This window comes from Apis dorsata, unplaced genomic scaffold, assembly GCF_000469605.1.
Source record: "Apis dorsata unplaced genomic scaffold, Apis dorsata 1.3 scaffold_930, whole genome shotgun sequence".
Classification (NCBI taxonomy): Eukaryota; Metazoa; Arthropoda; class Insecta; order Hymenoptera; family Apidae; genus Apis; species Apis dorsata.
Genome location: NW_006264040.1, coordinates 136352 through 159410, shown reverse-complemented (window position 1 = coordinate 159410; position 23059 = coordinate 136352). Strand labels below are relative to the sequence as shown.

Sequence of the window (23059 nt, the reverse complement as noted above, 5' to 3'; positions counted from 1 at the left end):
CGCTGTCCCCTCCCCCCGACCACCCACCCACTCGCTCGCCCACTCACTCGCTGCCCGCCGCAGCACCCTCGTATTACAGAATAGAATATAAATTGTCTTAACGAGAGGCGTGCAAAGAAAAATGGCAAAAAGTTTTCCCTTATCCGGCTATGAGAGAACGAGCGAGGGCTCGTTCGCGAACGTGTATTGACCTATAGATTCTCCCACTATTTCAAGCTACAAAGCAAGTTTACTAATTTCACGAATTGCCGTCTTTTTTACCGGCGTCAATTAAAATCACGTGGCATCGCTGCAACAAGAATGGAAGGCAAGCTGTTTCTTTACGTCTCTCTAATTGCGTCGATTTATTTTACGCGACGAATTTCCTAATTTTAGAAATATGTGTAGGTAGATACATGTAAATTTAAGGTTAATTTCAATAGAAATTTGAATGTCTTTGTCAGAATATTAATATAGAATCTTATATACCGATTAATATAATAAGTTATATCTCAATTAAATGAATTATTGAAAGATTTGGATTAAAAATTAAAGATAAGAAGTTTTTTTATAATTGAATTTTATTCATCTTTGCTCTATACTCACCCCATAAAGATCGATAGAGGTTATACCTTTAAAAGTAGAAAAAGCTAAGCAAGATTAAATTTGAATACAATTTAAATCTCGATTGGCTTAGTTGAACTTGAATTAGATTAGATCATAATTAGACTTAACAATCTAGAGCAACGAGTAAACTTCAATTTTGAATTAAAAACTTGTACCAAACTTGAAAACAAGTCATCAATTTAATTTATTAATTCATTAACCATGTATTTTTTGTTTTTTTAGATTAATTCACAAAAAAGTCAACGATTAAAAAGAAAGAATTAATAAAGAAAAAGGCGAATCATCAAATTAAACTCCAAGAGTTGAAAATCCGATAATATTGATTAGAGATAACACAAGGATTTCAAAAATCACAGTGTGCAACCATTCTACAAGCTTTGACTCCACGATCGCAATTCAAATTGCGAACAATGCTTCTTCTAATTAAGAATTTTAAAATTAAAATTGAAACTTGGAAATCTAGAAATTTCAAAATTTTAATAATTTAGATATTTAGAAATTTACAAAATTTACAAAATTTAGAAATTTTCGAAAATTTGAAAATTTGAAAATGTAAAGAGTTAAAAATCTCTGATGATTAGACAATCGGTAACAGAAGAACGCGGCACGCGTAAAAACCATGAAACCGCCCCCGCAACCCCTGACTCGACGATTTCCAGCAGAGATCGACCGATCCGAACTGCCAATAATTTCTCTTCGAGCCGACCGGCTGACACGAAATCCCAGGTTTTACTTGGAATACCGCATTGATTAACTTATCTAATCTAATTTAAATGCGAATGTAGGGGTGGAGGGAGTAGGAGACGGTGAGTGAGGAACACCGACAAGAGGAAACCAGAGACGGTAGCGGAGGGTAAAACGGGGGTGGCTGTCTCGCTACCACTTTTCGTTCCGAGGACTGCAGGGGGATGAACCCTTGTGGTGTAACCATGTGATACTACATACAAAGAGAGGGATAGATAGAGACGAAGAGTGGGAACATTAAGCGCGATAGTGAGAGCCCGGGCAAAGAACGAGACAAAGAGAAAAATGGGGATTCGAGACAATGTAAGGGTGGAGTGTTCGAATCCGAGGCGAGAGTGAACGAGAAAAGGAAGACACATGGAATGTGTGTATAGAGGATGTTTCAAAGTTATATGTCAATATAGATGGATAATGAAGGAGAGCATCAATGAGAGGAAATTTATTACTAATAGTTAATACATTCTCTAATATAACAGCAACAATGTTATTGTAACGTCAAAAGTAAGTTTTATTAATTACAAACTAATTAATTATTTTGTTAATTTAATATGCAAAATATAAGACGAAGAAACTTTAATATATACAGATTTCGATTGCTTAACTATTAGAAATTTAATAAAGAATAGAACATGGATTTAATATCAAGTAATGTGAAATAATCTATGTATATCTATATAGTAAATTGCTCATCATAAGATATCCAAAACTTACGTCTTCAAATTTTTTACAGAAAAAAAAAAAAAGTACAAAATTACAGTTATGAAAGAAAAGATACTCCTTTCATCATCCTCTATCAATTCTCTCTTCTAAAGCGCCCTAAATTCTGAAATAGCCTGTACATCAAAAGAGTGAGAAAAGGGAAGAAGACATAGGGAAAAGGAAAGGGTAGGAGGTGGTAGAGAGCGGTTGCACGAGATAATGAGAGAACCGAGGGTGAAACAAAATGAAGCGATCTAGTATGGGCGGATCGTAGGAGCAGTAATACGAACAGGGTGTACCGTGTTGAGTAAGGCGAGTTAGGGCATACAAACCGCTGTGTAACGTATCAAATCGAGTGCTGAATCCCGGATTAAATCGGCGCCGGGTACGAAACACAGTAGGGTGAAAAGTGGGAGAAGGGGGAGGAGGAGAGAACGACATCCGTGGAACGCCGGCAAAGACAAGGAAATCCACGTAGATACAATTTTGACTAACGCTAACGTTCGCGTGAATGGGAGACACGAACGGGCCCGAGAATTGTTCCCGTTTAATTTTATTCGCTGTAAACGCCGTCGGAGGAAACATTGAACAAGAATATAATACGTTGAAAGTGAAATGTGTGAAAAGGATGGGTTTTGGATTTCTTCCATGAATATTTCGTGTTTTAATTTTTCATTACTTGCAATGACTCGATTATCTTGTTTTATATTTATCATTTATCTATAATTAAATATAATTGACAGTTGTTAGTAAATTATAAGTATTAAAGTTATAGCATAATTATAATTAATGTATGATGATTGTTATGTATCATCATGCTCTTTACACATGATATATTCTTATTGGAATAATTTAAATGATCGATATTTTACCATTCGTAAAAACACATGATTGACAGTGCAATAATAACGGCGATTACGACAATATTGAAACACACCGGGTGACTTTGTTACCGAACATAACTAGGGGATTTCCCCTCTGATCCTCGGACACCCTAACTGCCCTTAACTTACTGAATTAGTTTCGCAAATTGAAGAATTCTTTATTTTCATTCCGTCTTTTGCCACTCTGTAGTAAAATAAAGAATTTATTGTATGAATATTACATTACAATAATATTATATATATAATATTTTAATATACATATTATAATATTAAAATATGAATTTTCAATAATTCTTCATAGATTGTTTTCGATAAACATTATATAATTAATAATGAAATACAAATCTCTTGTATCTTTTACAAAACATAATTTTTTTTCATTGATTTGAAAGAGATATCAAAATAATTTTAATATTTATTTAATAATTAATCTAAAATACTTTTCTAACTCAAAACATAGTTATATAACTCAAATGATGATTCACTTTCATTTATTTTATCGTCTAAGCAATTCTTTCAAAAAAAAATTTCTTGAGAAGATTCATGTCGTAAATAAGCTATATCCCATTACGTCGGGCGCGTATTATAAATAAATTTGAGTTATATTAAATTATGTTAAAAAACAGAGTATATTAAAGACGACCCAATAAAAAGAAAAGAACATCGGTTTACATTTCTCTCTTTTGCCCCCCCTCTCGAACACCGTTTACCGTCCCCCCTTCTCTATTTATCATCCGACTACTCATCTGCTGACTTGTTATTAAATTAATCCTTCGTTTAGTCAAATTGATGCATTGATATCATAGAGCACTCATAACTCATGGCACCCTTTCCCCCACGATTAGTACACGCACACAGCCGTTTTCACGCGCGACCCCTGATTCAACGAAGTGAGGGGGACTCTACTCTGCAATTCCCTATTTGCGCCGATGCAGACTCCACTATTTATTAACATCATTACTTATCATTTCAACTACTCGTGCATCACGATGACGTCACCGAGATAAATGCATCCTATTGGAGGACACAAAGCTCAAGCTTTATTTAATGATTACCACTAGATGCTTCGATTAATGACTAATGAGAGATCTATGCGTTTCTTTCCGATCAGCGTCCCGTCACGACAATATTAGTGACACTGGTTCAAGTGTCGCTTCGATCGCATATTATTAGATCATTTCAAATTTTAATTAGATTATAAAAAATTAAATGTTTCATATAATAGTTCGTTGAAATTAAAAATATACTGGAATGCTTAATGAAAAGCAGTCTAATAAAAAGAAATGTTTCAAAAATATATCTCTCTTATTTTGCATATTACATACATGATTTTCGAATATTATTATCTCTATTTGAATATTCATAGTATGTGTTGCATTATTGGTTATCAATAAACTTTCAATTGCGCAAAAAAAGAAAAAGGAAATAATTAATTTTACAAAAAACAATAAAAAAAAAAAATAGATCAAATCTCTAATAACAAACGATTCGGAAGGATTTATCATCGAAAAGTTTGATTCAATCGATCATGAAATGACAGCAGGCAAATACTGTAATTGGTGGATACGCATAATTAGTATACGCGATAGAGACGTTGATGGCCGCGGAAGTTTTATTTTCTGTTTCTTCCTCGGAGCGTTTTCAATTTGAATACCGATTAATCTGACCGAATAATCTTACCGTATATTTCGTGCGGTCCTCCGATATTCGTTTGAGGACATTTTTTAAAACTAAACGTTTCACTTTATCGTGGCATGCAGCAATTAATAATAACACGCAATCGGGCGTATCTTTTATAACCTTTCGGAGTATAAATCGCGAAATTCTGGAATTATCAGGCAGCCGAAATGAAAGGCTATTTCCGTCGCACGGAATCACGGGCAATATTTTACGTGGGATTGGGGTTGAACGCGGACACATCGACGTTTGATATTTTTATGCAGTGGCGCCACCGCGGAGAGATTTACGAGGCAGATATGCGATCACAAAATGTCCGACACTAAATCAAACATGTTGCATCGGAAAACATCAGAAATTATTATTGGGACTTTTATGGGATCGACGGGAGTGAAAGGAACGTACAATGTAACTCGACGCGCCGTTTCATTGCGAGTATCTTTCAAAGAATCTATTGCAGAATAAATCGTGATATATTAGGCGTTTCGTTCTCTCGATTTTATATTCGACACAAGGAAATATTGTCATTAGTTTAATAAACCATTTTATATTATATTAATATACATTTTATATTATATTAATACGAATATTAATATATTTGCATAATATAAGTAATAATTGGATTCTTATGATTGAAATTTTAATTAATTTGATTTTAATTTTATTGTCGCACTTAAGAATTTATTTATTATTATTATATTAATCATATCCATACATATATAGAATATACATATATATGTATATAAATTTTATCGTTACATTTTTTGGTAGAAAAAACTTCGCCATAAATCCGTAAATATATCTTGTCAATACTCGTTAATCATTCTTAAATAAAAAAAAATAAATTTTAGCTACTAATATTATTAAATTTGTGTATGTTTAATGCAAATAATTTATTAAAAAGTTATCATTTTATAAAATTATATATTATAAAATTTATATAAAATAGGACTTCACAATGTTCAATTTATTTATAGATATAAATAATTGTTAAATGAAATATATAATTTTTATATTCTATATGATTATATTATATGATAATATATAGAATATAAAGATATGATATAATATATATAATATATATTATTATATAAATTATAAATAATTAAAATACATTAAAGGAAATTGTATAAAAATGTATTAAGGAGTTGATTCAATGGAACAAAATCTGCCGAAAATATTAGAGCTGTCATATTACTAATGAAGGAACACAAGTTTTTCTTCCATATCTTCTTTCTGCCGACCTTTTCATTCTTTATCCTTAGAAGAAATAAAGGCAGAGTCGTAACAGTGGATGATTAATATCCGGCTGACAGTTTGTGAAACGGACAGCCAATAAACGGGATAAAAATACTGGTGAAAAATAGCGTGCTCATTAGGGGTACAGTGACATCTGCGACTGCTGCTTCGAAAGTCTTCGAGAAGCACGGAAAAGGTTCTTGGATGAAGGGAACAAAGAAGACAGGTTTATTAAACTAATGGTGGATCATTTTAATATTCCAATGGAAGCGCATTGCATTCGCTGATTCATAAAACTTAATAACTTTTTTCTGGATATTATTATCTCTTCTTCAATTCTCACTAAACTTAATAATTTATGCAATTAGGGGAGGAATGTCAAATTGAATTAATTAAAGAATAAAATATTATAAAAATTTATTTATTCTAATTTTATTTTCGTTATTTAATTTTATTTTTATTATAAATGTATTAATAAATGTAAATTTAATTTTTTCTTTTTAAATTAATTTCAAGCATTATGATTTTTAAAAGAAATTTTCAACAATTCAATATATTAAATAGAATTTTTCTATTTTATAATAAATATGATGAAATTATAATTTATAAAAAAGTATTCTATCTTATAGATGATTAATATTTAATATATAATAAAAAAATTGTTTCAAGATTTTTAAAAAAATAATTTTATGAACTTTTTAATTATTTATTAACATTTTACTTCTATATTAATTTTAAATTAAAAAGCAAAATTAGCTTTAGGTGGCGCCACAATGCTGAAGATTTATATCATGTATATATGAGCATTTCAAAGTAACAGTTAATTAATATTTGTTATTATATGCTTGTAAAATAAATAAATTAATTGTGTAGTAAAAGTTGATGTATTATTCACTGTATTTGTATTTTTCTTATTGAAAAAATGTCTGATGGTAAGTCATTTATGATATTATATAAATATAACCTATTAAATTTTTGTTATGTTTATACAGATTTTTAATTTAGATTTTTTAATCACAATTCCGTAATACATTATAGGTTCAGTTTCAATTTATTTGATTTACAGAAGAAGTGATACGCCGAAGATTACTTATAGATGGAGATGGTATCGGAGATGATCGTCGAATTAATATGCTTTTAAAATCATTTATAAAATGGGCAAATAGTCCAGACGTAGATAATACTTTACACGAAAGAATGTTATCTCAACTTGCTCAATGTGAATTTGCACAACGAAAATCTAGATTAGTCTCAAATATGAGTCAAGAAGAATTGAAAAGTTATGAACAGTTATCGAAAGAAATTGAAATTCAAATAGAAGAGGCTAAAAAAGATATTGAAAGGACAAAAATAGAATTACAAGATGCAAAACGTGTTAGGAAAAATAGAATTGAATATGATGTATTGGCAAAAGTCATAAATGAGCAGCCAGATAGAGTAGAAACTAACCTAAAACTTGCTACGTTACGTGAAGAATTAGGAAAATTAAAAGTAAAAAAATTATATAATAACTTATAATAGAAAAATTATATTTATTTATTTTTATTAAATTAAAATAATTACTTATTTTTAGGAGAAATCGGAACAATTAGAACACAAATTGGAAATGAGACGAAAACAATTTCATGTTTTAATATCTTCTATACATTCTTTACAAGGAATGTTAGATGAATGTGATGAAGAAATAATGGATGTAAGTTTAGAAAATTATGAAGATGCAGATACATCTTCAAAGACTGAAGATCTTAAATAAAATTATTTTATAAAAAAAAAATTTCTAAATTTTATAAATGCTTTAATATGCTAAAATTTCTATTTTCATATTTTATGTAAAATTTTTTTTCCTTTGCTTATAATATATCATATAATTTTACAAATATTAAATATAAGAAATATTTAATAATAAAATATTTTTAACTTAACAAAATGTTAAACAATATAAAAAATTACCATCAATTACATACCATCTTGTTATCCAATTTTTAATTTTAATTTACTGGTTTTTGGAACATGTCTAATGGTTAAGGATAATCTAATCCCACGTTTTAACGTTTCTCCACCAAGAAATTTTTCTCCACATATATCCAAATTTTTTATCACAGATTTTGAAATAATATCTGTGTCTCTTTCTGCAATTGAATGCAAATAATTATGGTATAATTCTTCTTGAAGAATAAATAAACTTCGACGCTCTAATAAAAGACTGAACTCAAAATTAAGTTGATGTTGCTGAAATAAAATCTTGCAATTAGTTTATATTTGATATTTTATAGTTTATAGTTTATAACTTTATAAATATTATTTCACCTCTATATTGTTAATTCGTTTATAAAAATCTAGAAGTGTGTGAGAGCCACAACTAATAGTTGTTACAATAGGATGAAATAATGGGCCATCCGAATGTGCCTAATAAGTATAAATTATAATGTTTTACAACTCTATATATATATATATATAAATATATATTTTAATTTTTTTATTTTATAATTATACCATTATTCCTTGACCAGATAGATATTCATTAATTAAAACATGATTAGGTAATTTATTTTTTTCAAATATATTACAGGATGACACTTTATCAATATATTTTTGAAGCCACTGAAAACTTAGAGTTATTATAAAATATTTAAAAATTATTTATATTTTTAAAATATAAGATATTAATTATTATAAAATACTTACAATTGGTATATCTTCTGCTATCATACCTTTTGGATGTGGAATACCACCCCAATTTTGCAATCTTCGATGACTTAACTGAGTCCATTTTGGTAAAGGAACACTATTTATACACTTCATTATTTCAACTTCTTCCTCTTGTGTAATAAAATTTGGAATATATATAGCTAAATTAGGTATCTATAAAAATTGAAAAACAATATTCTTAATGAAACTGAAACATAACCTTCAATAAATAAATTTCGTATTAAGACAAACCTCTGAAATCATATATTTACAAAATATATTTTTATGTTCTTCCATTTTTTAGTAAATAAAATAAAATATTGAATAAATTGTTTATAAAATGTATCTAACAATATTTTATTACTTATAAAAAAGTAAATATTTTTGAGCGCTAACTTTATACGTATTCAAATGTAATGTGTATATCTGTAATAAATTTTATACGTTATTTTGTATATAAACTAATTTTTTCTGTTTTAAATAATATGCACAAATTTTATTATATCGATATTACATATTTATATGTGTGTAAGTAATCGAGAAGCTTTTGTTATAAAATTTTTAAAACTTCATACATATCAGATGTAAGAAAAACTTATTCTTTTTATAGTAATAATTATAAGCATTTGATAATTAAGCTTTTTTTTAATTAATGTTATATTCGATTGAATAATAAATTAGAAGTTTTTTTTTTTATAGAAATACGATATTTTATATTGCGTATAATTTTTAAAAATGTTATTCTGCTAAATATGTAAATCCAAACACCATTAATTGCTTAGAGATGCGTTTGCGTAAAATCAATTTTATGGAAGGAAATATCCTTCACGTAACTGTACGTAAACCACGATTCTTTAAATATACAGTAACATAAAATAATTTCTATTTCCATTATGTTAAATTTATCAAATTAAATAACAAAAATGGATAAGAATTGGGTAATAAATCAAATGGATAATAAGGAATTAAAACTTGTTCATCAGGTATGTTTTTTTGATTAATGTGTCGTAAAACAAATTATATTATTTATAAGTTTAATTATAAGTTTATATTGATAAAAGTGTATAATAAAATACTTATTATATTGTATATTTAAATGTAAAAAAAATCTACAGTTCCTTATAGATCATAATTTCGATAATACTGCCGGTGCATTAATGGTAGAAGCAACAATAAAAGGTTTTAAATATTTTAAAAAAGATTTACAATCCGAGAACGAGATTTATGAAAATTTGTGTAAAGAATTGATGATAAATTACAAAACAGGAAATTTGAAGACATTCTTTAAAGTATGATAAAAATATATTCTTTTAACAAAAAAAATAAAAATATTATTTAAATGAAATAAAATATATTAAAATTTTTCATTTTTAGTTATGGAACATAATAGTACCTAAAGATGCAAAACAAACAAAAGCTTATAAAATTTTAATGTTACATATATATGTATATTTTGCAATATTACCTAAACATATATTAAAGTCACAATGGCATAAAGAAAATGGTATATATAGCAATATAAATATATAAATAAGTATAATCTCTGTATATTATTAATTTAAAATAATTTTCTTATTTCTGCAATAATTCAGATAAAATACAAATAAATATAAATAATTCTATGACATCACTTAATCCACAAGACTTTGAATATGAAGAGGTAATTTCAATCATTACTAATTTATCATTTCTTTTTAAATCATATTATCATTTTTTTTATTTTTACCTCTTAAGTTTTTTTTTTAGATATAAAATTCTTTTTTTTTAATTTTAACTTTAATATAAATATTATAAAAATAAGATTAATAAATAATTGAACAAAAAAATTGATAGTGATTGATTTAATATTAATAACATATAGAATTTTATGACTGAAGTAGAAAAGAATATGAATGATAGCATGGAAGAATTACGCAAATTTCTGAATACAATAGGTAAAGAATTAGAAAACATTACAGAATTAAGACCTTATTTTGCATTACCTTTTATGGAGGACCCATATGTAGAACCATTTCTTTCTAAAATATTTGAAAAAAGTTGGTCAGACAAATTGACAGAACATTTAGAGCTTTTCCTCGAAAAGTGCAAACAACAAGTAAGTAAAATTTAAATTATTATAAAAATATAATCTTTTTAATAAGAATAATTGAAGATATATATATATATATACATATGTATATAAAATATTTTATAAAGATATATGCAATTTTAAGTTTTTTAGTGATCAAAAATATAGTGAAAGTTCCAACAAATTTTCTTCAAATTCAATATCTCTAATAGAAGATTCCAAAAAAGATATAACTACAAAAAAAACAATTAGAAATATTAATGTACCAATCATACCAAATGATAGAAATATTCCGATATTTCTAGAAGATAATAAAGTTGAAGATCAATGCAATTTATATGATAATATAAAATTTAATCAAAAGTCAAAGTGAGACATATATTATATTTAATATTTAATATATTATATTATATTATATATTTAATATTTTTCTAATATAATAGTTTGGTACTTTTGGTAATTTTTACTACATTCTTTATTTTTATTCTTTTTTTAGAAGTATACAGACTGTATCAATAAACTCTGAAGAAGAAATTTATTCATCACATTTTACAAAAAAAAATAAAAAATTAGTGGAGTGCACTCAAGAATTGGCTATAGCAAAATCTCAATTATCTAATGTTCATTGTAATTATGAAAAATTAAAAGTAAGATTCCATAAACTCCATACTGATTATCATAAATTGATGAGTATTGCAAGAGTATTAACAACAGCTTTAGAAGATTCAGTAAAAGGAATAGCAATTGATTTTCAAATTATGCTAGAAACTTGTATAAAAATTTTTCCAGATTTGTTTAATCAAAATATAAAAGACAGTTCACATGTAAGCAATAAGAACTTAATATATGTATATAATATTATATTAATTTTTGTATATAATTATATTAAATTTTTATTATATATTTTATTTATTTATATTATATTTTATAACTTCACAGTGTTCCTCGGAATTTTTATTAGATAAATCATCTAATTCGGAAATGAAACTTATTGAATATTCAAATTCGTACAATATGTTCATTCCTCCAAAATTATTAGATTTCAAAAAAATTAAATTACATTTAATTAATGGAAGCATCAAAACAAAATTATTTCTTTTACAAGCATTACGAAGGGTAAGACAAAAATATTAATAATTATTAAAATTTTAATACATTAGAAATTTCGATTTTTTAGAAAATAACATTTAGTCAACCTGGAGAAAGAGATGAAACGATGCACGAATATATAAGTAAAGATTTATTAGGACTTCATAGTCAAATCGCTAGTTACAAAGGCAAATCCATTCTACCATATTTATTAACTCCACAAAATGTTATTATACCACATCCTCTACAGCAATCAATTACAAGATTATTGAACGCTTTAGCATCGTTCAGATGCGGCAGAGATTATTTATCATTTGATTCTACTGTTGTTGATATGGTATATTGATATATTAATTTTTATTTCATTACAAAATTTCACAATTTTTTATTAATTTCAAAATTAATATTTTAGATATTTAAGTGTTTAAATAGTATTTCTGATAATAACATAGATACAATAACTTGTAATATGATAATTGCAATGCTACAAAAATTATCCTTACGCAAACAACAAAGAATCTATATGATAGAAAATGGATTAGTGGAATGGTTGATCCATCATTTACGTGATCAATGTCGTATTATGGATTCTTATCGATTAGAATACGCTACAGCTCTTTTGATGAATTTATCCTTACATCAAGCTGCTCAAGAAAGAGCATCAGCTATGGCATCTCTACTTATTTCAACTTTAATTGATTTGCTTTTAATGGATTATGTATCGGTATAATATATTTCTTATTATTTAAAATTATAATAATATATGTAATTATAATCATAATGTATATTTATTACCATATATTATACCAGACATTACCATATATTAATGGAGCGTTAAATAATTTTTTAACGAATTATGTAATTAATGAAGAAGCAAAAAAACTCAAATTTTCATCTGTAATAGAACAATTCAGTAAATATAAAACTGGTGAAATAAGGTAAAATATTTTTTTTATATAATGGAAGTTATAATACATTAAATAAAAATATTTATATAAAATAAAATTTAAATAAATAGGAAACATTTGGATTACATTCTGAAAATACATAGAGGTGAAATTACTATTAAAATGGAAGATGAAGAAATAGTAGATAATGATAATGTGAGTAATGATTTATAAACTATCTTAGTTGCTAAATAAAACATTTATTTAAAAAAATTTATTTAAATTTATTTATTATAAAAAAAATAAAAACATTTACAGGAAGAAATTGATGTGTTGGAAAATCAATTGGAAGAAAACGATCCAGTAAAAAATAATTATGGAGAATTATGTGGAGAATCATTATTAGAATCGTGTTATACAGTTTTACCAAAAATAATTAAAAAACCGGAAATAATTTCCAGTGCGCTATCATTTTTGCAATTTCAAGCAGAAACAATAGAATCTGCTGTGCATAATAATCAAATTAAAAATTTATGTTCTGAACATGAAGAAATTTTACAAAGGTATTACTATAATATCTTGTTCTTAATTAATAAATTTAAATATATTTTTTATTTTATGAAAATTATAAAATTTTTTATACATTTCAAGAAAATTGTTAAACGAAAAGTATGATGAGAAAAATAAAAATAATATTATAGTACTACAGAATTTTAAAAAAACAAAATCACATTCAAAATTGCATTCTCATGTAATTGAAATAAATTCTTCCCCTGTTGAGGTATTTATTTAGAAATTAATTATTAAAATTAAAAGATTTCAAATTAAAATTTATAACATTTTTTTAAGGATCTGCAAATTTATAAACAAGTAACAAATGAAAAATGGAATTCAAATACTGATAAAATGTTTTTAAAAGAGATTCATGACGAAAGTGCTTTATATCTCTATGAAAATCATACTTCAAAGTTTGTTATATATTATTTTTTTTAAATAAAAATAATATAACAAAATTTTTAAATTTATTTTTTATAGGGAAAGCAGTAAAACAACCATTGCATCTTCAATGCTTTTGGGAATTGAAAGTGAAGTTGAAACAACAGGTAAGAAAATTTTTAAAATGATTTTTTTATTGACTTTATCAAAATAAATAAATAAATTTAATATTCAATTAATTGTTTGAAATTTCTAAATTTCTAATAATCTTATGATATTTAAGTAAAATTTATTATAGGTATTATATTAAATATATTAGTGAAAGTTTTATAACTTTCTCTTAAACATATATTTAATCATGATCTCAAGAAAAAAAATAATATTTAAAATATTATATTTATTATAGATATATATATATATAATTACATAAAATTTTATAAAATAATGTATATTTAAAATCTATCATTTTATTATTATTTTAATATTTTTCAGTAATGGAGAAACTCAGCAGTATAGCATCACTGTAAGTCAAGATTTCGATCTTGCTTTCGATAAAAATGCACGAAGTTAGTTTTATGCACCATTGTATATTTTTATAAAATTTAAACATTTTTATATATTATAAAATTTTGAATAAATTGCATTTTATGTACTGTCAACTTTTTTATCTAATCGATTATTCGAAATCAGAACTTTTTTTATAGGAATCCAGAAAATAGCATCAAAGTTACAGATAATAAAGTTTCATGGACACAAGAGAAAGAACTTGATGAGGAAGAAATATTTTTAGCTAAACCAAAAGTTACTCGAACTCCGACATAATTAAAATTAAATATTAAAAATGTAATAAAGAAAAAAAGAATGAATGTATTTATATCAATAATTTTATTTTAAACAACAAATAACGTTTAATTAATATTAAATATTTCATATAATAAATATATACAAAACACACGGCCATCACACACATTTAACTCATTAAAAAATTATTAGTAATAACCAGAATATGAACTAGCATGTCCTGGTACATAACTATTGCTTCGATATCTTCTTAATACAGGACTATCAGCATAACTGTTACTACTATGTAAATTCGGTATAGATGAATACGCTATCGACGAAGTACTAGGATATGAATTCATGAAACTCGATTTACTTTTATGACCTCCGGCAATTTTGCCGAGATACAAAGATCCACCAAAATAATTATTTGGTCTGCCTTCTTTAATTGTAGATAATTTTCCATTACCTTTACCGTGATTACCAAATAAATAATCAATATCTTGTTCTTTGGAAAAATAGTTTAAACCATTGGAAATATAATCACCTAAATATTTATTATATTTATTTAATTTTCCACCGCTATTTCCACGAATATTGCCGAAAGGATTATTTCCAGGATTAGATAAAATCATTGAAGAACTGTAATCACGTCCCATGTTTCCATGATTTCCTCGCACATAACGAGTTTCAGGATGAAAAGAATATACATCATTCATAAATTTGTTGCTTCCTCCTATATTAAGTGTATTATCTTTATGTTTTCCATATGAATAATCATTATTAGGACTATTAAATAGATTAGAAACTTCTCTGTTGTAGATTTGATCAGCACCATCCGTGAATCCTGCATCATTAGACGCGTGATTCCTAAAAGAGTCACCAGAGTACTCTTCTCGGAAAGAAGAATTCTCTGTACCTAGTTCAGGATAATTTCCCGCGCTAGTAGCACCAGTTAAATTATCGGAAAATTTCATATAAGAGAGATTCTTGTGTTTGTTAATAGAGAAGTGATTGAAATCAGATCCGGCTTGATCATTGCCATGGGTATAAGTTTTGAAGGTAGAATCTCCATTGCTGTTGCTACTTGTGTAACTACCAAAACTGGATTGAGCAGCATTATTTGCAAAATAGGAATTCGAAGCAAGATTTTCACGATTACCAGTATTAGAGTAAGTAGAGAAATCAGTATTATGGGAACTAGGTGAAAATCCGTTATAAGAATTGCTTGTTAAACTTTCTTCGAGATTTCCTTGACTCCTGCTGTTAGTCAATAAATGTCCACTATTTCCTCCACCGTAAAAATTCATGTTTTCTCTATGACCTTCTTTATCAGCCATATAAGCACCGTTGTTGATGATGTTGCTATTATACTCGAAACCATTGCTTTCTATAATGGGATAGCCTATAAATTCGTGAAATAAAAAAAGATTTTGTTTATCATAATGTCAAAAAATATTTAGTTAAATTAAAATTTCATAAAAGCAATTAAAATTAATAATAAAGTATACTTAATTAATTTTTTATAATATTAATATCTTAATATTGTAAGTATAATTTAAATATTTATTGTCTTAAAAATTCTATAGCAATTTAATACAGATATTAGAAGAAATTTATTTTCATAACATATAACATATAAGAAAACGCAAGTAATATACATACTATTAATTGCTGTTGCTGGTTCCGCATGGACCAGTACGATGCAACTAAGAATTACTACACTCTAAAAATAGAATATTTTATAATATAAATTAATAATCATCAATAACAAATAATAATGCGGATATATATTTTCAATATATAAATATTTTGTAATAAATAATATAAAGTTTTTTCGATCAAATTGAAATTCAAATATCACAATTTCATAAAAATTATTTTTCAGATTGTTCAATACTCACGAGCGAAATAATATTCGCCATGACAAAAGGGAGATAAGTTGCTAAAACAAGTCACACTATTTTAATAAGCTCAAACCAAGTTTCTTATAACAAATTGAAACTACACACATACTGATATGCGAATCGATTCCTTACCATTTTATACTCTTAGAAATCCCTCCTCGCTCACAAAAAGGTAAAAGCGATCTTGATGTGCACATACTGATAGGACATTGGTTGGTACTCGACCATACAGAGCAGGGAGAAAGAGTCAACCTGATTTAACTCTTCACTTTTACGGGGAAAGCAATGGGTCAGTCCGCGTGCAACTGACTATTCAGTGAACTATGAAGAGCATGACCTACCTAACATAATTAGACTTTTTAATTCATATAAAAAACTATCCTTTTCCCTGAACTTCAGCTTTGCTTCGAATAATAATTATATTTTTATGTCCATTTATAGATCTCATTAGTTTTTATATGGAAAATAGATATAATAAAAAAACTACAGTAAAATGAAATAATATAATTTTATTTGGTAATAATTTGAATGAAGAATTAGAAAAAGAAGTATAATGAAGAATTCAATTTTTAATATAATTTACATTGGATTATATTAAAATAATATTTAAAAAGTAAATTTTTTAATGAATATAATATATATATATCAACAATTCATAAAAATGAAATTATAATAATTTAATCTCAATATTTTTTTTAAGGTTTATAAAAAATTGAAATTATACATATATTTATAAAAAAAAGAGATTTACTACAAAAATATATAAATACATTACATTATACAAATATATTGTACGTAAGTATTTGCATAAAAAGTATAATTTAATTAATTACTATTAATGGATTTAGTTCGCATATAATTATAATCTTCGTGTTTTTAACTTCAATTAGTTGATCGAAAGTTTCCCATGCAACCGGTATATTGCAAGCTTTCGTAAAAATATTGCCCTGATTTCTATGCATTATCATTGCCAAGGTTAAGATATTTGTTACGGTGGGTGGATAACTTTTCTCCAATGAGAAAGGAAACCGCATTATGTCTTTGTATTATAATCATCATTTTAATCAATGATAAATTATTTTCATAATATTAATATCTGATTATTACGTAAAATAATCAGATATATAAATATATGCATTACTTATCCTATATCTTTTTTCTGCAAATATTTATCTTAAAAATAGATGATTAATAATAGAAATTATATATCATTTCTTATTAAAAAAATATTACTAAAAAATTTAAGAAATTTGATCAAATCTAAATACTTAAATTAACAAACTATTTAAATTATATTATAATTATATTTTTTAATTCTCGTTTTTTTTTATTCTTTTTTATATTTTCATATTTTTTAAAATAAAACATAAATATTTCGACGTGTGTATAATAAATAACATATAAAATAATGTTTAAAAACATAAAGTTGAATAATCGTTGCGTAAAATTATTATAATGATAGTTATTAAGTTGTTCACATGCGATAAAAGAAAAATAAAATAAATCTTATCTTAAAACCTGCTTTCACATTAAAGTTATAAATAATATTCACAAATACTTTTTTCAAAATTCGTAAACATCGGAATGAACATTTTGCTCAGTTTACATCTCGCATAAAAGAAATATGATTCTTGAATATCAATAATCTTTCATCACAATCTCTTTTTCACAAAAGAAATTTTTCGTGATGTTTGATGTTACGATGAATATTGCTTGATAAATTATAAAATAATAAGATTGTATGTTCCTTAAAGTTTCAGAATTAGATAGAAAACAAATCACATTAAAAAAAGAAAATGATATAAATTATTTTAATCTTATTTTAATAATAAGAGAATGATCCTCTCACTACAATTGATTATTATGCAAACTCGCTTTGCAAATGGACTTTCTCTAATACGAAAATAATTTGCATCAATTACCAACATTGTATGATAGTAATTGATAATGAAATGTTTATAATAATTGAAATATAATTTAAAATGTAATTTTTACTTATTAAAAATAATAATTATTAAAATTGAAATAAAAAGAATTATTTATCATAATTTAAATAATATACTTTTTATCGGATCGAGTATGTAATATCCATATCCGAATATTTTACGAAAGTAATCCAACATTTTATCAATATTTTAACTTTTTCTATTAAAATCTAATGATATATTGATGTTAATAAAGAGAGAAATATGTTTTTCTAATATATTTTGTGTTTCTAATTTGAATAAAAGTCTTGCTTGAAGCGAATAATTTTTAATATCTTTTGATATTATAAATTTAATTAAAAAAATTTATACAATATTTCATCTCTATTACTAAATATCAAAAAAAAATTATGATAAATTTTTAGATAAAAGATGATCCAAAAGATATAAGATAGCAATATGTAGATCAAAATAAATCAATCGCATGCTACTTTCTGACATGAAAACCAGAATGACATTGCTACATCCTTGTTATTATCTTTTGCAATGCTTTCTACTTTCTGCGTATTCGAGCGTATTCATTTGAAACGTACGTCGACCATGTGCATCGATCAACTTAATTCCAAAATGTTAATGACAATGACCTAGGACACTATTAATGTCGTGAATCACAAGTAAAACATATTGTTCCATTTATTACAAAAGATTTGACATTAAATTTTATTTTTTATTTTTTTCTTAACGAAATTTATATTTTATATGAAAAAAATAATCTTGGAAATGCTATAAAAAAAAAATGAAAGTAGTAGATTATATTCTATCTTCTTAGTATATGCTTTTTTTTCAAATTAAATTGTAACTGTAACAAATAAGCGTCCTGATGACATAGTTTTCTATTCTCTGCGAAAAAAGACATCTCTAGGTCGAGTTACAAATTGTTGTTTTCTAAGAAACTTAAATAGCTATGGTAAGAAATGGTAAAAGTTGTATACGCGTAACAATGCCAGGCATTAGTACAACGTGAAGAAAGTAAAATGAAAATGGAAAGTAGACGATAAACTAATTCCAAATAGATACTTCTTTGATGTTGTCACATGTCGAACATAATGTCTTTGATGAACTGCATGAAACAGTTCGTATTGCATACTTATTATATATAGTTAGTCGGTAATTTTAAAACTAATGTCAAGAAAAGTTGAAATCAAATAAAAAATAAGACTTGAATGAAAAGAATATAATATATTGATAAACAAAGAATAAGATACGAACAGGTGTGTTACACTTTCGAAGCCAGAAAGATTTTTGATGCGAAAGTAGTAAAGGTATGTGGTACTGATTATAATCATAATTTTATATTTTTTTATATGTTTAGTATATTATGATAACAAATCACTAATAATAATTAGATGTTTTAGATGTTTTATATGATTTCATTTTAACGACATTATTTCATGAAAAAAATTGTATTTTCTCGTTTTGCCGCGATCAAAATTGAATCTATGCCAATAAAATTATATTATATGCTGCGCATGCGCATGATTTCTTGAGACAGCGCCAATTAAAGAGAAGTTCGATCTCATGCATGGCATTTTACTTGTGTAAGCGAAGTTGATTGAATGAGAATGTAACAAATTATATTTTTGCGATGAGATCATACAGAAAACATAACCAAAACCATCAATTAGGAAATCCAAATCCGATTGTACATTTTCAATTTGTTATTATTAAGTGTAATTGTTTTATCAATTGCATTATTAAACAATAAAGCAAAATTATCTTGAGATCAAAGCAACAACTATGTCTTTTAGTGAGTAAACTGACAAGATGATAAATGTCAACACGTGGACTTTGTATGATGTGCTTTGTGATTATAAAAAATTCAATCAAAATAGGTTAAATAATATATAAATTATAATATTATATAATATATGAAAAAATTATGCTTTGTGACATTGTGAAAAATAATTTAATAAAATATTTTACATAGTGTAGCGTGACTATTTTAAGAAATCGATCTTTTTTTTAGTTAGGATTATTACACCTGATAGTTCAGAATATCGTTATTTTCCCATCACAAAATCTCGTCTTAGGCTATGTGTACAAGCTGCTCATGATGCAAGAATTTCCTTACGTACCCATTTAGGTGGAGACTCAAATGTATATGAAGTATGTTTATATTTTGTTGAAAATAAATATTAATGTTAAAAATCATACATATGTATAATTATATTATATTTATTATATTCATAGATTATTATTGGAGGATGGGGAAACACAATGTCAGCTATAAAAAGGAATAACCAAGAACAAGATGTGGCAGAAGCAGAAACACAAAACATATTAGGTGCTCATCATATGTGCAATATTTGGATTCAGTAAGAAAAATTATAAAGCTTATTTAATTATTAAAAATTTAATTTTAATTAAAAGAAAATTACAATAATATGATGTTTTTAGATGGTTTTGTGATGGAACAGTAAATGTTGGGCATTTAAATGGTGAAGTTTTTTTATCGTATAAAGATAGAAATCCATTTGTCATAAATTATATAGGAGTAAGCACTGCTTGGGGTGCAACTGGTGAATTTTTGATAGAAGGTATATATTAAATTTTCAAAATGATATTTTGATATTCAATAAATATATCATTCTTTATTTTCGTTTTAGAATCACCATGTACATCCATAGTTGTCAGACAACAATTGATAGAAACTTCTCATTTTTGGGTAGATTATAATGAATCATCTGGTATTCCTCAAAATGCTGTAATGGCCTCAGAAGATGGTTTATACATAGGTCGTACTCATCACAGAGATTCACTCACACCTGGTGGTATTAGGAATAATGTGTGTACAATTGCATGGGGTGGAGCTTCTCATGATAAAAAAGATTTTCAAATATTATGTGGTAGAGATGTGAATTGGGTAAAATCATGGGAAGGCAGTGTTCCTTTATATGCTCTTCCTGCTGGTGAATCCGAAGACGATTATGCCCTTTTTATAGGCAGAGTTTTACATGAAGGCGTATATCATATAGGAAAAATACAACCAAACCATCAAGTATGTTATATACCCGTGGACGGGCATGAAGAACCTTATATTGATTATGAAACATTGGTCATTTGTGATTATTATGCCGCGGAATATATCGGTAGATAAGATGTTTTTCTTCTGAGAAAATATTTATTTTTCATGTGAGATGCAAAGTATTTTTTTATGTCATATATATATATTTATACAATTGCAATTAATTTAACAAAGATAATGTATAAATTTAAAAGATAATTATAATAGTATTATAAAGGTATTGAATAATCATACATATGTCTTGACATTTATTTTATGAAAATCTAGTTTTGTACATCTACAAATTTGTACATTTATCGTATAAATATCTATAGCAGATTTTTATTGTAAGCTTCCATTAAATTATTTTAATAAATGACTGTTTTCACAAATAACAGTATACTATTATAAAAAAAAAAATTTATTTAATTGTACATTTAATATTAATGAAAGTAATATGTAACATAATGTAACATAAAAAATAATATTTAATAAAGAAATTTATTTATAATGATAAAATTTAAAAAACATGTATATTTTGTTAAAAATTAAATTTAATAGTATTATAATATAATAGTTATTCTTTATAATCTATATTCTTTATATCTCTAATATAATAGTTATTTTTTTAAAGTTTCTATATATATTTGTATATTATATGTAATTATTTTTTAAATTTTTTAAATTTATTGAAATTATTGAAATTATTTATTGAAATTTATTGAAATTTTTTGAATTTATTTTATATTATTTTAAATTATTATGTAAATTATATAAATTGTGATAATAAGTATTTAATTTCAAAAGATAACATTTTATATACATTGACTAACAAAAATATTTAAATATTAATAACTTTAATTTGTATATTTTACATCCACAATAAACATATATAAATCAATAAAAATGTTATTTTATCACAGGTTATCATTTAAATATTTAAAAAAAATATCAAATAAAAATGAATTTTTGTTATAAAAATATTCAAATATTTAATAAATTCAAGTTATAAAATAATAATAATAACAATTAAAATAATAATTTTTATAAAAGTTAAGCACATTTTTTTTATATTTTCTTGGTTTTAACTATTTTAAGTAAAAATAATTAAATTTTAAAAATTATTTTTTGTTAATAATACATTTTTTTTATTCTTATTTTAAATTTATCATTTTTCTCTAATGTATATTATTTTTAATTTATTTAATGATTTAATATTTTATAAAAAAATATGAAATTCGTTATCTTAGTTATTAATAATAATTTAAAATTGTAATCTGCAATCATTTATATCTAATATTCTTACAAAATAAAAGTTATTTTTTATTTATTTTATAATATTTAAATAATAAATAGATTTTTCATTTCTTAGGATATCCACATACAATATTATAAACACTTAATATCAGCACAGATAAAATATAACAGAATAAATTTAATCTAATATTTAATGGAACTTGATATAACTTCTACGATTTAAAACGAAAATACTTATATATATATTATAAAAATTAATAAAATCAAAATTTTAAAAATAATTTTTTTAATATATTTTTTTATAAATATATCCATGAATTATACATATATACTTTTGATTTAAAAATTAAATCCAATATATTTTGTTAAAATTTTTAATTAATAGATTAAATAAAGAAAACAAATTAATATAATTAATCAGATATATTATTTTTTAAGCATAAATTTTGTAGAATAAGTATAAATATATATTGTGTAAATATAACAAATAAGGAGAGCAAATACTAAAAGAAATAATGTAAAAATTAATCAACTACCATCTCTTAAATGTATTTAGAAAGATATTTTTAGTATTTAAAATATAGTAATATTATATCTCTATTAAATTCA

The 23059-nt window shown here is 24.9% G+C and overlaps 5 protein-coding genes across 11 annotated transcripts; 3 read left to right on the top strand and 2 right to left on the bottom strand.

The window, feature by feature from the left end:
* Positions 1-6605: 6605 nt before the first annotated feature.
* On the top strand, positions 6606-7653 carry LOC116186564 (THO complex subunit 7 homolog). 2 transcript variants are annotated; one of them, XM_031514207.1, is made up of 3 exons: positions 6606-6781; positions 6916-7340; positions 7423-7653. In XM_031514207.1, exons 1-3 carry the CDS (start codon positions 6772-6774, stop codon positions 7600-7602), a joined length of 615 nt encoding a protein of 204 aa, XP_031370067.1. In that variant the 5' UTR covers positions 6606-6771; the 3' UTR covers positions 7603-7653. The 2 variants fall into 2 exon arrangements, with proteins under 2 accessions (XP_031370067.1, XP_031370068.1); XM_031514208.1 differs by having other exon boundaries at positions 6612-6781; positions 6888-7340.
* LOC102671683 (alpha-ketoglutarate-dependent dioxygenase alkB homolog 6) lies at positions 7457-9002 on the bottom strand. The gene is made up of 5 exons (XM_006623682.2): positions 8790-9002; positions 8535-8711; positions 8343-8450; positions 8157-8255; positions 7457-8078 (listed from the first exon to the last, which is right to left on the bottom strand). Exons 1-5 carry the CDS (start codon positions 8832-8834, stop codon positions 7821-7823), a joined length of 687 nt encoding a protein of 228 aa, XP_006623745.1. The 5' UTR covers positions 8835-9002; the 3' UTR covers positions 7457-7820.
* Positions 8570-14723, top strand: LOC102672676 (lisH domain-containing protein ARMC9-like). Of its 4 annotated transcripts, none has more exons than XM_031514203.1 (19): positions 8570-8707; positions 9237-9520; positions 9653-9826; positions 9912-10041; positions 10130-10197; positions 10399-10632; positions 10751-10974; positions 11102-11429; positions 11545-11721; positions 11783-12031; positions 12107-12418; positions 12505-12632; positions 12713-12797; positions 12900-13144; positions 13233-13362; positions 13431-13549; positions 13617-13684; positions 14010-14040; positions 14222-14723. In XM_031514203.1, exons 2-19 carry the CDS (start codon positions 9461-9463, stop codon positions 14337-14339), a joined length of 2880 nt encoding a protein of 959 aa, XP_031370063.1. In that variant the 5' UTR covers positions 8570-8707; positions 9237-9460; the 3' UTR covers positions 14340-14723. The 4 variants fall into 4 exon arrangements, with proteins under 4 accessions (XP_031370063.1, XP_031370064.1, XP_031370065.1 ...); XM_031514204.1 differs by having other exon boundaries at positions 14010-14083; XM_031514205.1 differs by lacking the exons at positions 13233-13362; positions 13431-13549.
* Positions 14476-16604, bottom strand: LOC102671827 (putative uncharacterized protein DDB_G0282133). Of its 2 annotated transcripts, none has more exons than XM_006623684.2 (4): positions 16337-16604; positions 16202-16242; positions 15963-16023; positions 14476-15702 (listed from the first exon to the last, which is right to left on the bottom strand). In XM_006623684.2, exons 2-4 carry the CDS (start codon positions 16220-16222, stop codon positions 14507-14509), a joined length of 1278 nt encoding a protein of 425 aa, XP_006623747.1. In that variant the 5' UTR covers positions 16223-16242; positions 16337-16604; the 3' UTR covers positions 14476-14506. The 2 variants fall into 2 exon arrangements, with proteins under 2 accessions (XP_006623747.1, XP_006623748.1); XM_006623685.2 differs by lacking the exon at positions 16337-16604 and having other exon boundaries at positions 14476-14766; positions 14845-15702; positions 16202-16331.
* Positions 16605-19630: 3026 nt separating this feature from the next.
* Positions 19631-21451, top strand: LOC102671459 (C3 and PZP-like alpha-2-macroglobulin domain-containing protein 8). Of its 2 annotated transcripts, none has more exons than XM_006623680.2 (5): positions 19631-20021; positions 20156-20295; positions 20380-20504; positions 20587-20726; positions 20796-21451. In XM_006623680.2, the coding sequence occupies exons 1-5, from the start codon at positions 19961-19963 to the stop codon at positions 21284-21286; spliced, it is 957 nt and encodes a 318-aa protein (XP_006623743.1). In that variant the 5' UTR covers positions 19631-19960; the 3' UTR covers positions 21287-21451. The 2 variants fall into 2 exon arrangements, with proteins under 2 accessions (XP_006623743.1, XP_006623744.1); XM_006623681.2 differs by having other exon boundaries at positions 19639-19936.
* Positions 21452-23059: the final 1608 nt, after the last annotated feature.